The sequence below is a fragment of the Osmia bicornis genome, chromosome 16 (genome assembly GCF_907164935.1).
Source record: "Osmia bicornis bicornis chromosome 16, iOsmBic2.1, whole genome shotgun sequence".
In the NCBI taxonomy this organism is placed as follows: Eukaryota; Metazoa; Arthropoda; class Insecta; order Hymenoptera; family Megachilidae; genus Osmia; species Osmia bicornis.
The window spans coordinates 5,764,701-5,783,863 of NC_060231.1; the positions used below are offsets into that span (position 1 = coordinate 5,764,701).

General features: G+C 43.4%; 1 protein-coding gene across 4 annotated transcripts in view; it reads right to left on the minus strand.

The window, feature by feature from the left end:
- The window catches only part of LOC114876654 (dynamin-like 120 kDa protein, mitochondrial), a 45,906-nt gene that overhangs the window by 10,907 nt on the left and 15,836 nt on the right, over positions 1 to 19,163 (minus strand). For 2 of the 4 annotated variants that reach the window (XM_046289197.1, XM_046289198.1), the window contains exons 3-8: positions 15,408 to 16,993; positions 14,309 to 15,298; positions 13,072 to 13,495; positions 12,539 to 12,639; positions 1,710 to 11,699; positions 38 to 546 (exon numbers count right to left, since the gene is read on the minus strand). In XM_046289197.1, the coding sequence (XP_046145153.1) occupies positions 38 to 546; positions 1,710 to 11,699; positions 12,539 to 12,639; positions 13,072 to 13,495; positions 14,309 to 15,298; positions 15,408 to 16,993 (13,600 nt within the window). Of the gene's footprint in view, positions 1 to 37; positions 547 to 1,062; positions 1,115 to 1,709; positions 11,700 to 12,538; positions 12,640 to 13,071; positions 13,496 to 14,308; positions 15,299 to 15,407; positions 16,994 to 19,163 lie in introns of those variants that run through there. The other 2 variants (XM_046289199.1, XM_046289200.1) reach the window with 2 other exon arrangements.

Consider the following 19,163-nt stretch of genomic DNA (forward strand, 5'->3'; position numbering starts at 1 on the left):
ATTAAAGTTAAAAATTAATGGATAATACAGTACTCACTTGTGATCATGTTTCCCATTGCTGTGCAGCAAATTTGATAAGGCTTTGTCCAATAAACCACCCAATGAGGAGTTCATCTTATTCTTAAATCCAGAGTCCAAATGCATTTTTGCAGCATTCTGCTGTTCCTGTAGATTTCTAATGTGCACAGCATCACTATAGCTTCTATTAGATAGACTGGCACCAGATACTTGTCCTTGATCTTGCAAGTGAGAGTAGGAATTTCTCAGATCTTGTTCATTATTTTTGTTATGATGTGCACTATCGTTACTGCTTTTCCCAAAGGTGCTGGCAATCAGATTTTCACTCTCCCTCATACGTTGTTGAATTTTATCCCTGAGCTTGTTGTTGTGTTCAAATGCAACATCCAGACTGTCTTCGTAGCCCAGATTGTCAGCCCTGGACATGTCTGGGCTGGCTGATCTACTTGAGTGCTCGCTTCTCAGGTTTCTACCACTTCGCTTGGGGTAATCCCTTTCCCTGGTGCTGTACATCTCTTCCCCCAACAACTGGAATTCATTGAACTTATAAATGTTAATTGATTTAAGCTGAACATCAAGTATTATTATCTAGAATGGCTCAACATACTTTCAGGGGTACAATAACTAATAGCATTAAATCTATTGACTGTAACAATAAAATTGAATCTAATTGTAGGTGAAAGGAAATTCATCATTTTTCCAGTCTTTTTATTTGGATGAAAATAAGGTTAAAATGAATGAAAGAGAGAATGTTAATAGTGCCAAGCTGAACATTCTTTTCTACCAACATAAGAGAAGCTGAATTTTCTTGTATATTCTAGGAGAAAGAAATTGGTAGAATAAATTAATCAATTATAAATTGCTGAATGATAATGCATTCCACCGTAGAATAAAATTCAGTAAAATAATTAGAACTGTTTAGCGATGCTCAGCATTGGTTACCTGCAATTTTATGGAACACTTTGATGCCAAAGATACTGAATATTGTTTCGAAGATAAGACTACTATACACACTAAGAAATGTCGAAGGAATGAGAAAACTACCTTTTGCATGCATACTGAGAGACATTGTCTGTATAAAGCTGGTTCATAGGTCCTGCAAACATTACCACAATAATGTATAGAGTATTCCCTTGTTGGAATTCCATGTAAGGGTGCTTTGTAACAGTAAAATATTTTCATAAGACCTAAGAATTGCAAACAGTTTCATGAAAGATGAAATTATCTTCAAGAAACACCCTTACAGTTAACAATTCCATGAGCATGTATAAAACAGTAACAAAATCTGCAGATGCAAGCTTGAAAGCCTTTTGTATCGTAGTTACAATGTACAGCAAACAATGTAAGATCACAGGATGAAGCGCATAAATTGCAAAACATAAAAGAAAACAATAACATGCAAAGTGTGGTTATCGATGAATTAATGTATGATTTATTAAAGAAATTCTGCAAGCAAGGAATGTATGTCTTCCTACCTTACCATAAAATTTTACTTTCATAAATGAAAAAAGAAAATGAAAACATCTAAGATTTCTGTAGTATCATCTAATTTATCTAACATCAGTTGTATTCGAAGCTTCAAACATAACTGTTTCTTCTTCGCACACCTCTAATCTTGTAACAGAAATATAGAAAAAATAATGGTGAACTCAAAGCATGCAGAAACTCAACAATGTTGGTGAAATACTCACCTGATTCACGGATTCTAGCAGACTCCCCAGACTATTTTGACTCTCAACATCTCTCCATCTATCTCTAGGCCCTCTGAGCCCTTGCTGCTGTTCATCCTTCCTGTGGTAACCTTCGTTGTGATCCAATTTAATCTTCTTAGCACCTCTGAGCTCGTTCTCAGTGGTAGCCTTCAACCTGGAGCAGCACTCAACGAACAGTTCTTCGTCAAAATTCAAAACCTTGCCCTGCCTGGGCTTCGCAGTCTCTATTTCCTGGGGAACATCCAAAGCGTTGTCCTCAATGGCATCAGTGGGTGCTATGGTGACCACTTCACCTTTGTGAGTGGAAGAGGGTGATCTGATCACAATCTTCTCCCCAGAAAATTCACTGGAGCTTCTCTTCCTCACCGCACTCTCATTACCAAGGACATTTTCATCATCCTCTTCGTTCTCACTGTTAGAACTGCTTTCTATTGAGCTACCAGGTGTCTCACGAATGAACAATGGAGATATCCTCCCACGACCTATATCTTCATCTTCCTCGTCCACGTCGGAGTCCCTAGTGCTCTGAGAGTTCCTGTCCATGCTTGGTGATCTGTTCCTCACACTGCTGGGAGCTAAGCTGCTGCAGCTGCGAGATTTCAAGTCAGCTGACAATCTACTAGACAGGGGTTCTTGTTCAGGAAGATCCTTGACAGAATTGTCCTCTTCATCAGTCGGTTCCTTACTGCTCTTCAACGACCTCATTTCCATTACCAGGTCCTTCCAATCATCACTCTCTGTTTTGCTTTTGCTCGTCTTAGACGTCAATGACTTTCTTTTCTTCAGGAGTTTCTGCTCCTCCTCCAGAGGCTCCTCCGAGCAAACCATCTTCGAGGAATCTTCATCATAGTTGAAGGAACCGTAACCACTGTCCTTGATGGTCAAGTCAGGCTTACTTTGGCTTCTCAATCCATAGTTCCCTTCCTTCTGATCACCACCTAGAAACTCTTCGAACATTCTAACTCCATCGAAGGCTCTAGAGATCCTCTCTTCAGCTATCTTCTTACTGTGCCTACTCTTGTTCGGTGGTAGCACAAGGAAATAATAATCAGAAGCCTCCTCTTCAGGCTTTTTACGATTACCCGAGCTGTTCCTTGATTTCGAATGCCTGTTGCCGCGAAGTTCCTCTCGATTTTCAGACAATGGGTTCTTCTCTTTGGTCCTGTCGATTGAGGAACTGTCTTTGGGCTTCCTTCCAGGCTTCTTTTTAACGGTAGAAGATACAGACGTAACTAAATGCCGTTTCTCCTCGTTCCTTGCTTCTAAAGTTTCTTCAGCATTCAATTCATTGGGAGTAGTAGACCTGAAGTCACTTCTTGAAGCGTCCGAGTCGTCCTCCGACTTGGAGACCCAGTCGTTCAGCACCTCCTTCACTTTGTCCGCCTTCTCACCGCCAAAAACTCGGCCGAAGACACTCTTCACTATTTTACCCTTGTTCTGTAACTCGGTTTTGTCCTCGTCCTCGCTGCCCTCGCTGTCACTGGTCAAAGCAGCAATCTTGCTCCTCGCATGAGCCTTCTTACCCTTGGACCTTCGATGACCCTCCTTGCTGGAGTGCTTATGGGCCTTGGACACCTTCTCGTTAGAACCTTGACTCGATTTCTGATTGTTATCTTCGTCCATGTCGTCAGACTCTTTATCATCGTCGTCCTTCGACGATGGAACCTCGTTTTCAGGTTCTAACAAGGTTTTGGTGTCTTCAGTTTCCATCTTTGGTATTTCAGCTTCACATTCCTCTTCTGATGATATCTGTGGCTCCATCTGCTCGCTGTTAGACACCTCCTTATCATTACACTCCTGATTATCAGTTGAAGTATTCGTGTCTGGGGAATCTTCAGCATTCTTCTCCACAGGCCTAAGCTCGTCATCAGAATCTATTAATAATTTCTTACCGGTGTCTACTTTCAGGTTGGTTCTCAGTAAAAGCTGCGACAGAGGTTTGTCTGCCAGGCTAGACGACGACGAGTCTTCATCTTCATCCAAGGAATTGAAGGAACTGTTTTTGTTTTTAGAATCAATGTTTACTTGGTTGAGCTGCTGCTCCTCTGTTGAGTGTCTCAATACAGCTTTTTCTAAAGAGTCTAATTCATGCTGAAGTTTTCTGTTGTCTTCATCTTCAATTGTTTTTAATTCATCAGATTCTTCTTCATTTTTAGCCTCAACCTTTGAGGGACTGATTACATTGTTCACTTTAATACCTGTGCTTTCTAACTGCGAGTCATACAATAAAAGTTCTGGATTTTCGTCGTTATACTCAAGTGTCTTAGAATTGTCAGTTGATTTTTGACCATTCGTGCCCTCTGATATCTGCTTACTTTGATTATCTTTATCTTTGGACGTTCTTCTCGTATCATCTGAACTTTCTATTTCGTCCTGATGCTTTCTCCCCTTACCTTTCTTCGATTTCCCATGCCTCGTTTCTTTCACAGACTCATTTTGCCTTTCATTCTCAGTAACCATAGAATGTTCTCGATCAGCCAAATCTTCTCCAAGGCTCTGTACCTTGAAAGTATCAAAGTCTTCAATATTTTCTGTGCTCCTTCTGTTTTCTACTTGTTTCGACGATCCAAGATACATATCCAAATTGAGCTGATCAATTTCAGGTTCCAGCTGATTGATTTCTTTGATTGGATCACCGAAAGAATCCAAAGGATCCTCAGACTTCTCTTCATTCTCTTTAGCCAGTGTATCTAAACGATCCAAGGGAGTGTCTTGTTCCTTAAAATTTTCTAGGCTACGTTTATTTATGATGAGCTTTAAGCTCAATCGTTCAGTAGGATGATTTTCTTTAGGAACATCTTTACCATTCAAATTTTCATCTTTTGCATCAAGGTTCGATTCAGAATACCCTGTTCGCTGCTGTTCTAAATCCTTTTTCAATTCTGTTAAATCCTTTCCATCCTGGCTCTCCTCTGTCCTACCTGCATTCTGTGAATATTTCTCTCGAAATTTGTTCAGAGTACAAGCAAGTGAGTTTGCCAGTAAAAAAGAATATTCTGAATCGCTATCACTCAGCTTTGAAGTTTCCATAGACATACTTGTATCCAAAAGATTCATCATAGAGGAGTCTATGGGTCCCTCCGTTTCAGAGCTGTCCAGTGTTACCTGTTCGTTGCTCAGATTCTTCTTCTTAGCCTTCTCCTTCTTCCTCTCGTGTTTCTTCTTCTTACCAACTTCCTCTGTCTTCTTGATCTCCACCTTGATGGGCGTGGACGTGGACTCTGGCCCAGGACTCACGTGGTCAGTGAGGACGTACTCATCGTGACTCATGTTTTCAGTGATCTTGCAGATCTCCTCGTCCAGTAGTTCATCCTCTAAGATACGTTGATGGGAATCCATCAGGAACTCTTGATCTGCTGGCCCAGTATAGCTAGACTCGTCATCTTCCACAGACTTCAGGTCTGTCTGATCGTACAAGGAATCCAAGAAGTTCTCCTTCTGATCTTTCTTAATTTCATCGGTGGTACTCCTGTTCTCATCGCTGGAAACTTCATTCTGACTAATGCTGCAGGTGTCTTCCAGGTTTTCCTTGCACTCCATCAAAGTTTTATCTTTTCTGAACTTGGTTACTTGTACGAGGTGCGATTGAGACTGATTGTGCTTCTTCAGAGAGCTCTTCCTGGTGAAACTGGTAGCACAGACGTCGCAGAAGAACCTGGCAGCCTCTTTCGTCAGCTTCTTCCTCTTCTCCACGATCAGAATCTCGCCAGTTTTCTTGTGGACAACCACGAAGTTCCCTGCAGCTCTCTTCTTTGGAGTCTGGAAGTCATCTTGAGACTGAGGAAGTTCTTCCAGTTTGTCGTCTGCTTTCTCCTCTCCCTTCGAATCGTCTTCCTCTTCTACTTCCGACTTCCTAGTGTCCTCTGTCGACTTGTCCTCGTTCGTGCTGACCTCCTCAGGTTCTTGATTAGAAACATTATTCGCGGTGGTTTCTTGGACCAATTCCTCGGTGGTTGAATCTGGCTCTTGGCTGACACTGTTCTCCACAGTGTCTTCCTGCGGGGAATCCTCCATGTCCATTGGAATACCGAAATAGTCGACGAGGTCGAACGCAGAATACTCGAAGGATATGTTCTCCTTCGCCCTTCTCCTCAGGCTCTGTCTTCTGTCGGCAGGTTTCTCTGCGTCCATGGATTCAGGGTCCGTGATGGAAGTGTCTGTCTGCAGGTCCTCTCGACGTTCCTGGAACTCTTTCTTCCTTTTGGTGAACCGTTTCTTCCTGAAGTAACTGGACTCACTGGTACAGGAAGTCTCCGACAGGTTGTCCACGCTCTCTGCTCGAAGGTTCAGGTTCTTCTGACCGGATAGATCCTCGGAGGAGAGCTGTTTTCTCTTGGACGACCTCCTCCTATTCGTCTGAGATAGATCAATGGAACCTGAAGAGCTTGATCTTTCCAAACCCAACTGATGAGAACCTTTGGAAGAACGTTGCTTACTCTCCAAGAAATCTTTCTGATGAACACTTGCCTGTTCTTCCTTTTCATTAAGGCTCTTTGTTTCTGAATATTTTGTGCTGCTCATTTCTGATTCGACAGAAGGTGAACTGTTTTGACCATCCAAGTGCTCGTCAGTCGTTGACCTCCTTTTGTATGTTCTCTTCTTGGTGAGCTGCAATACCTCTGTCACCTCTGGGACTTTAAATTGTTCCAGACTTGGGGATGCAGTCTGTGATTTAATTGCATCATTAGAAGTCTTGTTTCGCTCTTCAGGGTCTTCGTTGAACCGACTTGTTCTCAAGGATCTCCTGGGAACCTGATCCACGTTCACCGGTGTCAACTCTTGATTAATTACTTTAGTTTGAATATCAACTGGATTTTTCTTCTTCCTGCCTCGTTTTTTTAATACCTTAACTGTAACTGGGGATTTCACTGGTTCTGTTGGGTTAGTTTCTGGGAGATTTTTAATCAGATCTTCTTTACTTTGCTGTTGATTCTCTGCATTCTCCAAAGCAGGCTTCTTCTCTGTTATTTCTGACCTTTCTGTAATATTCAATGTCTCATTCACTGATGACTGACACTCTTCAAGATTATTAATAATAGAACTACTTTCAGTTTGCTCTTCATTTGTTACTTCAGATGTGATTTCACTCCCAGCAGATTCTGTTGCTTGAACAGACTCCAGCCTGGACAGTGCATCTTCCTTAGACGATTCACTTGATTTTTCATCATGAATTGATCTTCTTTTCGAGGAGCTCTTGACTGGAGATTCAGGAATCTGACAATGATCTGCACTTGCAACGTAGGATTTCCTTTTCCCAGAGATTTTTAACAACAATGTTGTTTCAGAATCTTCAATACTGTTTGTTTCAATTTCAGTTTCATCCTTTTTGTCTGGAGCTTTCTCTTCTGAGTCCACCTTAAGTTTTTTCGCAATTTCAGTAGATTCTTCAGCTACTCGAGTATCCTGGGTCATTTTGCTATCTGAATCTTTTAATACCCTATCCTCACTGATAGTTTTCCTTTTGCCACATTGAATTCGTTCCTCCACAGACAGATCATCCTCAAAGTTATCTTTGGTAGAAGGCACTTGCTTTGATTTGTCAATCAGCTCCATGATATCAGCCAGATCCAATTCATCAGGGATCAAGTTCTCTTCAGAATTGTCCACAGGTTCTACAGACTTTCTTTTGTTCTTCTTCGGGGAGTTTCCTTCCAGCGATCGCTTCTTCGATTTCCTTTTGATTTTTGTCTCCTCAGATACAGCTTCCTGGTTCTTCTTCTCTTCTGAAATATTCTGAACAGTTAATAATTGGGCTTCGTTCGAAACAGGACTGGGTTCTGTACAGGAAAATTCTTTCCCAATTTCTGGATCACAGATAGTTGATTCTTTCTGTTCCTTGAAGAAAGCATCTTCTTCATATTGAGGATTTAACTGACTGGGCCCAAGTTCCTGCTTACTGCTGGGATCTTCTGCTAATTCCTTATGAGAACTCTTTGTCTCGTTGCAAATTTCCTTGGAAAGACCCTCTGAAGTCATCGCCTCATCCTCAGTTTTAGCATCTCTGCTTTTAGGATCAGCATCCTCTTGCAGAGTATCCTCCAAGGAAACCATCTTGCAGAAGTCTTCATCATTGCTGAAGGATCCATAATCACTATCCTTGATGCTCAAGTCAGACTTACTTTGATTTCTCAATCCATAGTTAGTTTTCTTCTGCTCTATCCCTAGGAAGAAAGACCTGAAGATCCTCTCTTCAGCTATCTTCTTGCAGTGCCTGCTCTTGTTCGGTGGCACAGGCACGAAATAAGAACTGGAAAATTCCTGGGTGATTTTGTCAGATGAAGAGCTATCTTTGGGCTTCCTTCCAGGTTTCTTTCTAGTGGTAGAAGGTACAGATGGTGTGACCGAATGTTTCTTCAAGTTCTTTTCCTCGTTCCTCGCCTCTGAGGTTGCTTCAGCATTCGTTACACTGGAACTAGTGGATACAAAATTAGCTCTTGATAAGTCTGAGTCTTCTTTTGACTTGGACACCCAATCGTTCAACGGCTCCTTCACTTTCTCCGTCTTTTCACCCCCAAAAACTCGACCAAACACGCTCTTTACTATTTTACTCTTGTTCTGTAACTCGATTTTATCCTCTTCCTCGCTTTCTTCACTGTCATTGATCAAATCAACAGTCTTGTTCTTCGCAGCAGGCTTTCTGCCTCTGGGCCTTCGATGACCCTCTTTGTTGGGATGCTTGTGGGTCTTGGATACCTTCTCGTTAGAACTTTGCTGATCACTTACACTTAATTTCTCAGACTCTTCAGGCTTTAATGAGATTTTGGTGTCTTTGTTAGGATCTTCTTTAAATATTTCAGCTTTACATTCTTCTTCTGGAGTGATTTGTGGCTCTATTTCTTTGCTATTAATTACCTCCTTGTTTGTGTCTGGAGAACTTTCAGTATTCTTCTCTTCAGGCCTAAGTTCATCATCAGAAGGTTTCTTGTCTACTGAAGTTTCCCTATCAATGTTTTCTTCATTATTCACCTTTTCTTCTTTAGATTGTTTCAACGTGGTCTCCAATGCTGTTTCTTCACCTTCAGCTTTAGTATCCTTGTTCTCCAAGTTCCTGCAAGTAGAATGCTCATCAGATCCATGCACATTTTGCTCTGCTTCAGTCCTAGTATTCTTCTCGACCGAGTTCTCAGCGATCTCTGACAAGGAAGGTCCAACTTCGTCTAGAATACTCGTCAACTCATCAGCAGCTGTGTCCAATAAAGACCCAACCTCACCTTCCAATAGAGCATCCTTCTGTTTGGCTATTTTTGAGACAATCTTCTCCAAGAACGAGCCTTTACCTTTCTGCTTCCTCCTGGATAGGTCCAAAATTATATCATCAGTTGGTAACTCTTCCTTAGTGCTTTTAGAAGGTTTAGAATTTTCTGAGGGATCTTCCTTATGATTCTCTACAGAAGTGTCCTCCTCGGACGTCTCTGAGGCTTTAGGTTGGCGCGATTCCTCTTCAGGATTCTGAACAGGAGTACCTGTCCTTTCAGTAATTTGCTTTTGCGAATCTTTTTCAGATTTCTCCTCATTTACTGGCTTAGAATCATCACTGGCTTCTTGAACACTGCTGCCTGAGATTTCTTCAGGATTCGCAATGTCCACTGCTGGCTGGGGAGCCAAAGGTACACTCTGTTGCGTCTCCGCAGGGATATTCATGCCCTCTGTAAGGATACCAATCACGTTGTTCAAGGACCTCTTCGAAGTCCTTTCGCGTTTCCCTCCCCAGGACTTCCTAGGCCTTCCGACCTTCAGCTTCTGAACAGGCGCTGGTGTCTCTAACGTATTTTCTTTGCCACTGTCCACAGAATTGCTAGTCTCTACCTGAAGACGATTCGTATTTATCTTGTTCGTTTCTGAAACGTCAGGACACTTCAGTGGCACCTTGATCGCGTCCTCATCCTTCTGTTTATCTTTGACAATACTCTCTTCCCTTAGCTTTGTTTCATTCTGATCAATGGGTTCGGTCGAGTTCTTATCAGCTTCAACGTTCTTCTTCTCGGAAACCTCGATGCTGGCTCTAACCCGTCCTCTTCTTTTTCCAGTGGAAGCGATCTTCTTCTGGGACACCTCGCCAACTTCGTTTTGCTCCTCGCTGGAGTTCATCAGCGAACCCCTGGTCTGCCTCCTATCGCTGTTCTGGACTGTCGATTCCTCTGCCTTATCCGAAGGGTACATTTGTCCGGTGTTCATCGTCGATTTGCTGTCATTGGACAAGCTACTGCTCCTCCTACCTCTGATGGCTGCTTTAACCTCGTTCACCGCTTCGCAGATCTTATTGGCCTGATCGAATTTCTCCTCCTTCACGGTCCTGCTCCTTTCGAACTTCCTTTCGGTGTTTCTCAGAGACTTCCTTCGAGCCTCGAACTTCTCCTTCTTCGTAGAAGCATCCGACATCGACCCGGAATCTGCTTTCTTCTCCAACTCTGTATCCTTGCGAATCTTGCATTTAGTCTGTCCAAACTTGACTCTGGTCATAGATTGCCTCAAACACCGTTTGGAGGTGGAGGTCAAAGAGGTGAGGACTAATTTATTCATTAAATCATCTTTGTTATCTGCTCCGATCAGTTTCTTCACCTCGAAAGGAACATTTTCCAGCTTTATTGGCTCCTCATCGAACGTTCTTGTCTTCCAGTTGCTTCTGGTATCCAGTGTCCTTGTTCCTTCCTCTTTCTTCTGCTTCAATTCCTTCTTCAGGCTCGTCTCTTCAATATTTTTTACAGTTTTCTTCTCCTCCACGTTTAACATTCTAGCAGGAGCACTTTTCCTCTTCATCTTCTCTTTAACTTTGCCTCCTTCAGCCTTACCAGCCATATTCTTCTCCAAGTTCCTCAGGTCACTCTTTGCTCTCCTGCCCCTCTGCTTCTGATCTCTCTCCTCCACTTGGACAGCCTCCCCAGCCTCTGTATTCTCGCCCTCCATCGTTTTCCTCGCTCCTACCTTGCCAATAAGGTTTTTACCACGGGATGCCTTCTCTAGACTGGAGGATGGAGTGACTGGAGACAAGATAGGCAGATCATTGGCGATCGCTTCAGTGTAGTCCTCGCTATTGGTGGGAATTTGAACAACAGGCTCCAAGGTGGGCATCTTGTCGCTGTCCGAAGACAACCTGGTGGTCCTCTTCGGTGGCTGATCGTTGTTCCTGTTCCTCGACACTGTCCTCAGCTTGGACCTAGTGACAGACGTCTCCGGACTGATCTCGTTGATCCTTTCCTTCGACAGCTGCCGTCCAAAGACAGGTGACTTGTTCTCCGAGGACTTAACAGGGCTAAAGGGGTCCTTATTAGGATTCTTGGCAAATTTCCCGTCCTGCGTTCTCAACTGCGATTTCGCCTTGATGGAGGCATTCAGAGAGGCCACGGGATCAACCGGTCGTTTTCTCTTGGGCGTGGTTTGCGTAGAAGACTTGTTCTTCGATAAGAAATTAGGAGACTTAGCCTCCACTGGACTAGTTTCTGGCCCGACTAGCTCAGCCTCCTTTTCAACGTTCTTGGGGGACACTCTGACACCTTTAGGAGCTTTCAGAGACTCGCTAGAGCCTTCTGCTTTTGGCTCCAAAGGATTCTTCAGCATCCCCCTGGCTCTTGCCTTCAGGTTACCCTTCCTCGGCTGGTCCAACCCTCTCGTTCCTCCATCCTTCGTTCTAACGTTCCTCCTTTTCCCCAGCACCCTGGGACCCCTGCCAACCTTGGTCCTGTTGCTCTTCTCGTTCACCAATTCAGCATTTAATTCGTCGATCGATTTCTCTTTGGTTTCTTTGTCAATGTACCCGTCGACGGCGTCCTTGTCGTCGTCCGACGTTTTGTCCGGATGGTAGTTCCTCACGACGCTCTCGATCACCGCTGATATGTTGTCGATCCGGCAACGATTCCGCTGGATCGACTTCGCGTTCTTCAGCAATTTGTTCCTCAGCACAGCCTTGTTACGAGACATTCGCGACGCAGTGGAATTGTCGCCGACCATACGTGGTCTGGTTCTGGTTTGCACCTGTACAGAGAGGCACAGCCTTCGTGGGATCATTCGTGAGATCGTCGCCACCATAGGGACCATTTCTTGATTCCATGACTACTCTTTTGAAAATTTTCATTCACGCCCTCCCTAAACATCCTACGACCAGGGCATGGGTCTGCTAAGTAGTCCTACAGAAGGGTACTAGCAGACCCTGAAGAAATATACCCTTCTCCTTTCCTTAATGCAACCACCATAATAATAAGAGCCATGGGGATTATCATGAGGGTTGAAGATTATATATTTTGAGTTAGGTTCAGAAATTTTATTGCATTGTTCTTCAGCTTGTCAATTAATGACTGCACTGAATAAGAGTTGAAGAATTATAATATGTATTTAAATTGCCCTTTTTCATCCCAAGGGAAAGGGTTTTTGGAATAACAGAATTGTTCAAAATTTGCAACAATCAAGGAAGTTCTTGATCGAAAACAATTCCTATAAAGAAATAAGATGTGTTATTTGTGTCAGTGGCACCCTGTGTGCACGTGCAGACAGGTGTGTTAGATGATCAATACTTCACTTATATTCGTGTCGTTCAGTAAACAGGCTATATTATTGCCTTATCATTATCAGTAGTTTTATCGTTTGGATAGAGTTTTATCAATTTTTCATTCCCTAACAGTGTTACCCTGTGTTTGCACTTTGAGAAATTTTTGTTGCCACTCTTGGGCACCTATGTTATGTTCAATTTTATAATGTACTTAATTAATATTAAATAATATTTAATATTTGCATATTATTTTCAGTATTATTCAATACCAGATTGTACAGAATGAATTACCCTCCCCAATAAAATAACTGAAATACCTAATACTTACATTGCGCAGTCTGCCCTGTGTCCTCATTGTACTATCCTGCAGCACCTTCCTGGTAGCCCTCTTGGGTGGCAAATTCGCCAGCATTTTCTGAATACTTTCCCCTGCAACACACAAACGAGCAATTAAACAATGGAAAAGAGAAAAGAAATATGAAAATAAAGAAAAAACTGTAATAGAAACACAAAGCGTTAATATTAATCGAGGCATAATTAATAGATTTTTAGTCATCACGCTTCGCAAGGTGAAGTTGCTGGATAAGTGATTCAACTAAAGGAAACAAAATTTTAATTAGTGTAGTAATTAAACGCTCCTCCGAGGTGGTTAACAAATTTCGTGGACCGCGTTTGCCGTATTTACAGTCATTTTATGGTAACCTCAGCCAGGCGTGAAGCTTGAAATTTTTTCATTCAGAAAATTGTACAATTTACATAAATTACCAGAGTAAATCTAGAATAAAAAACAGAAACGATTATACGTAACTCAGAATATCTGAGTGATTTAAATTAAAATAAAAAGCTATAAAAATCACTTACTATCACTGGGTCTGACTCTTGGCCCGGTAGGTTGCTTCTCCTTGGGTGTGTTCACCCTGGGTGTCTGCGAGTTCTGAATATTTCTTTTCATCCCACGTTGTCTTCGTCTTCTACTGCGGCTACCAAACGGTCTCCACTTGCACTTTTTCTTTCCATTACCAAACAGACCCAGAAGCCAAGCTTGGTCCCCTCCGCACTCCAACATATGCCTGTGCAACTCTGACAATGTTGTGCAGTTCTTTGAACACTTGGTGCACACTTTCTCTGCCAACATGGCAGCCCTTGCTTTTGCGGTTGGTATATTTTTTCCTGGTAGAAAGAGATGCTTGTAGAGCTCCCTCTGGTCGCCAGAGAACTCAAAGTGAGAGCACCAAACGTTTGGATGAGAGATCGCTTTATGGTCCTCCATCTCCTTCAGAGTGACCTGTAATTAGAAGTCATGTAAATAATACTTTAGTCACGTGTTCAGTGTAAAATTAATCAAATTAGATTGAAGCTTGCGAAGCAAACGTTCTAATTGCTTCACTGATAACGACGAATGTACCCTGAATCAATGTTAATATTCCACGATGATCAATAGAGATTCGTTTGACGACAGCTAATTGTCAATCAACATCAAGAGAGGTCCTTTCATTCGTCTGCAATTCGATCGATAGTTACCAATCAAGAGGGCTGATTAATTAACTGATCGTTCAATATGTGCCAGTGGTGTTGGAAAGATCAGTTGTCTTGAGTGAATCTCTTTTAATTATTTTCTGTTGTTCAGAAATTAAATGCTGATTGTTTTGGGAGTTGGAGAGCTGGGAGAATCTAGGGTGGTCCTATGGAGAGTTAAGAAACACTGGAAGAGCTGGGGGACTCTAGGATGACCCTATGGAGAGCTAAGAAACACTGGGAGAACTGGGAGAATCTAGGGTGATTCTATGGAGGACTAAGGAATACTGAGAGTTGGGAGGACCCAGAGTGATCCTATGAAGGGCTAAGGAATCCTGGGAGAACTAGGAGAATCTAGGGTGATTCTATGGAGGACTAAGGAATACTGGGAGAGCTGGGAGGACCCAGGATGATCCTATGGAGGGCTAAGGTACACCGAGAGAGCTGGAAGGACCCAGGGTGATCCTATGGAGGGCTGGGAGAACCCAGGGTGATCCTATGAAGGGCATGAGTTAGTGCTACTTAGTAGTAGTAATACGGGCCATACATTATCAGACACACAACACCAATAATTAAATCTTACATGTCTGGTAGCGCAAGCGCCACAAATGTAGATCCTAGGTCTGGACCACTCTCCAGTGAGTTCCGCATACACCACCTCCTGCTTCTTCGCCGCCTCGTTCGATGTCTTCTCGTCCCATTTCCTCAGCCTCAGGAAGTTCTCAAATTCAGAGCTAAACTCGGTGGAACGAGGCGATATCGCCTCGTTCCCCTCCACCATAGACTCTATCAATTTCTCCTTTGCACCAGAAGCCTCCTCGACGCTCTTAGATTCCTCAGGACTGCTCAACTCCAGGTCTTGCTCGTCCTGTGCGATATCCGTGGTCCCAGATGGACTCAGCAGGGAGATCTGGTGCAACCTACTCAACGTATATCGTTCCTTCAGCAGCTGCTGCTTCTTCCTCAGCGACAACTGCGTGGAGATATCGAACTTGCTGAGATCCTTGATGGAACAGGTCCACTGTTCCTTCCCGTCGTACTTCCTTGGAAAATTATACTTCTCGAAGGACACTCTTCGAGGATGGGATCGGTTCCTTTTGCCAGGTTTCTGAGCGTATTCGCTGTTGTTCTCGTACTCCTCGTTGGCGTAGTCTTTCGAGTAGACTGGTGTCGCGGCTGTTAAAGAAATATCTATGGGGAACTGGATCTGGTTGGCGCTGTGCTCGTAGTAAGTCTGCTGTTGCTGGAGCTGGAGCTTAGAGTCGACGATTAAGGAGGTGGTCGCTACAGCCGAGGAAGAGCTCTGAAGCTTGCCGTCCAGGTGATGCAGAAGATTCTCCCGGATGTTGCAACTGACGCTGCTGTAGAAGGAACTGTCGAACTCCGGACTACCCGGGTTGCTGAAGTTATCCTTCATGGAAATCATTGGTTTCAGGAGGATAGATTCGGCACGGTGCTCGTGATCGGACTCGTCCGACCTTCTTTCTTTGGGGCTCAGTGGGTCTGGCCTGTCGCGGGGGCTTTGGTTACCTAGCTCCTTGCAGGGCGAGCTCGCGGGCTCCTTCGTCTTCTCCTGAAAGATCAATTTATTTTGATATATTAAAAGTTCAATACAGGATTTAAGGAAACTGAACTCTCCTTAAGATTCTTTTAAATTTTTCATTTACGCTTAAATATCTCACCTGAATCTGAAGGTTCCTGTCCGCGTGGTTCTCGCTCATGTGCCCGGCCAGAGCCTCCCTGGTCAGGTACCTCGTGGAGCACTGCGCGCAGGCGTAATACTTGTCCCCGTGTGTGCCGATCATGTGCTGGAACAAACTCTCCAAGCTCTCCGCGCACTTGTCCGAGCAGTACTGACAGTTCTGCGAGGGTCTCCTCGAGTTTCTCTCCGACCTTCTGCCACCGCCTTGCTGGTGGACCCTCTCGGTGTGCCGTTGCCTGAGGGATATCGACAGGAACTTCCTGTCGCAGTAGAGGCACAAGTGCCTCACCGTAGGGGACGTGGGTTTGCTAGGAGACTTCGAACCTTGGGACGAAGAGGACGAGGAGGAGGACGAAGGCGATTGAGGGGCGACCAATTCGTTGCTCTGACAATTCTGTAGCACCGATGCCACTTTGTCCAGAGGTAAGCTACAGTGCAGGCTGGTCGTGGAGAGATCAGGACTCCTGGAGTCCTTGGATTCCTCGACAGAGCCATCCACTGGTCTACTATCCTCTGTCGCCTGACTGTTCTCGTCGATCAACTGATTGATACCGTTTAACAGATCGTTCAGTAGATCTCTGCATACGTTCCTGAGCTCCACGTTCTCGGGAACGAACTCTCGAGCCTGCTCCTTAGCAGCTTCGATACTGCCCTTGTCTTCAGTCTGATGCTCATTGAGCCTCTCCATGATGATCGTTCCTAATGAACGATTTTCCTTCCTCTCCTCTTCCTGAGCATCGGTTCTCGTCGATTCTTGGACAGAATCATCCTCAGGCTTCGTTTCTCTGGAAGAACATTTGTCCTCGTTGGCAGCCTCCACTTTAAGGGCCTGGTTCTCCTCTCTGAAGCCATCGGTCGGTTCCTTCGATAGAGAACTGATTTTCTCTTCCTTCTGGAGAACGTCTGATTCTCTAGGCTCCGGTTTCCGATGCCCCAAGGGTTCCTTAGGCTCTGGCTTCTCAGGCTGCTTGGAGGAGAAGACAGCAGCCTCTGTCCTGCTCTCGTTGGGCTTGGAAGGTTCGAACTTAGCTGCTGGACCCTTCGAGTCCTCGTCCTCTTGTTCCTCGGTCAACTTCTCAGGATCCTTCCCCTTCTCATCCTTCTTCCTGCCCACCTCACCGTCTTCCTCCTCTTCGTCCTTGATCACCCCGTTCAGCACAGTCATCACGTACTTCTCCAGCGTTTCCAGGTTTCTCTCCACGCTGTTTCTGTCGTCCTCCTCCTTCCTCGGGGAATCACCATTCCTGGAGTCCGGAACCTTCTTCCTCAGATTGTTTATCACGTTGCTGAGCCTGCTCCGCTTGTCCTGAGCGGTCTGCGCCGATCTGTACGCCGGTCCGTGCTTCTCCTGCTGTTGCTGTCGGTCGCTGTTCGCGCTGGTCGGATGGCTCACGGTCAGCTCGTCTAGATTGTGCGTCGAGGCGACCATCCTTGCGTCCACGCAAGGCGACGGGGACGACGCTGACGTCGAGGACGCCGTCGTTGCCGGGGAGAAATTTGGGCCGCGACGGACCTCGACCGGCTCGCTGCTCGTCTTGCTACCAGTCACGTCCGCTGGGGCTGCTTCTACAAATTGAGAATTCATTAATGCAGTAAACACCGGCTGTTAATGGTGTCTGACAGCTCCGTAATTGGTCCAGCCATCTGGTAAAGAGAAAAAAAAGAAAACTCTCCCTTCTGTAAATTAACTTTTAACGGTAGAACTGACCAGTTAAAAAAATATTAACGGAGGTTTAATAATAGAGGTTTAAAGGTTTGGAATCGTACTTCTGGCCAGCAGAGATATATTTGGACCCTCAAAGAGTTTATTATATCCGTTGAATGAATGATACAACATAGCAGGCGAAAGCTGTACGAATTTAGAAGTATTCGCTATTTTTATCTGCAGAAGATCTAAAATATTCATATAACGAAAAGTGTGCATCCAGGTAAATGGGATAATGCAGTAGCCTTACGCAAATGAAAGTAAAAAAAAAAAAAAAGAAGAAAAAAAACAGGCCATGTTATATAAGCACTGAACAGATCAATAATTCCTTGCTCGTCTGGGACAGTCGTAAACATCGTTGGACCTTTTGAAGAAAATTTCTGCGAGCTTCTGGCATCTTCCTCGACTTTCCATCTACAACATTCATTTATCTTGATGTTCTTTATTTTTATCTTTACATGCACCGAGATCCTTCTTATGAATTAATCATTACATCCCTAAGCATGGGTCCTCCACTTCTAACATCCCACCAACAGTGCACGTTTCAAATCATTTAACTGATTCAAGGAAAAAGGTAATACATGTATTATCAAGGTCATTATGCGGCAACATTCGTTTTTGTAGATATTGCTTATCGATTGGAAGAACGAGTCTTCAGGATACAAATAGAGGAGAGCTCAGTAATATCGTGTTTGGATTACAGCGATGGAATTATATCTTGGCAGTGAAAATTAATGCTTTCACCGAGTCGTTGGCTCTGATAATTATCCTATTTCTTATTACATCTATCAGAACTTTTCTTGGCACAAATCCTGAATCCAATCAGAGGCGAAGAAGAAATATAAATTAAAGAAACTGGAACTAAATGAAATTTTGTTTAAGTAACTTATATGCTTTCAATTTTATGGACATATAAGATGCTATAATATTGTATGATACTTTTAGATACACGATAAAAGAGATTGCAGAGTGCAGAGAGTATTAAAAGTAATGCTCACAGAACATGGAGGGGATGTCTGTGAAATTTCACAGTGTGAGAGTCTCTTAGGGATGCATAGAATTTTACAGAAGCATCAGCCAACTGCATTCATCGGCACAAGTCTTGAATATTTTTCTAATATTTATTACTTATTCCTATAGAGCCTGAATTTGTTGAGAATCATTGACCGGAAATGATTTACATTCAAAGGGTTATCCATGGAAAATTTCTGTTCTCCTCAGGTCTGTTCAAGGGAATTTTAACTGGAACATTTCTGCAGAGGATGCACCCAATTTTCGATACAACTATTGAACAATGTAGAACACGAAATATCAAGAGATAACCCGAACAGCCTATACAAATATTATTCAGCAATTTATCACAATCGGTGATATTTCTTGTTCTATTTGGATGGATGATTGAATTTTCCATCAAATATCGTTAAATTCTGTTTAAATATTTGCAGAATCGTTATATGCCCGGATAAATTGAATGAATGCCAATATTTCAGCCCGTATAAGGATTCGATTGGCCGGCAGAACGCGAAAGGACGAGCACGGTACAATTTTTATGGGGCGCTTAACTCTATTTTTTTATCGCGTCGAGGAACCTTTTCCTCTCAATGGAGTCTCGCCACGAAAACTCTTCTCATTTCTCTGCTTTTCTAGAGAACACCTTGAACCATGGTATTTCCACAAAATGAAAGATAAAAAGGAGCACTGGTTTATCGGTTGAAGAGAAAAGGAAAAATTTCAGCCATCCAAACCCCCATGGATTTCATCTGAAATAAATTTCTAACGTCATTTCTGACTTTAAATTCGGGTCTATTAGAAGTTAAATTTGTATTAGTAGAGGACCTTCGACCTTTCAGCTCTGTGTAATTCAGAAAGTGAATATTGCACACTTTTGGGAGTAATTAAAGTAACTTCGTTGACCTGACACAATCTCATTAAAACGAATGGAGTTTTTAACGAAGTTAGTAACCATTACTAACTGGTAATCTTTGATCAACATATTTCAAAACATGCATTTGCAAAGAACTATATTGAAGA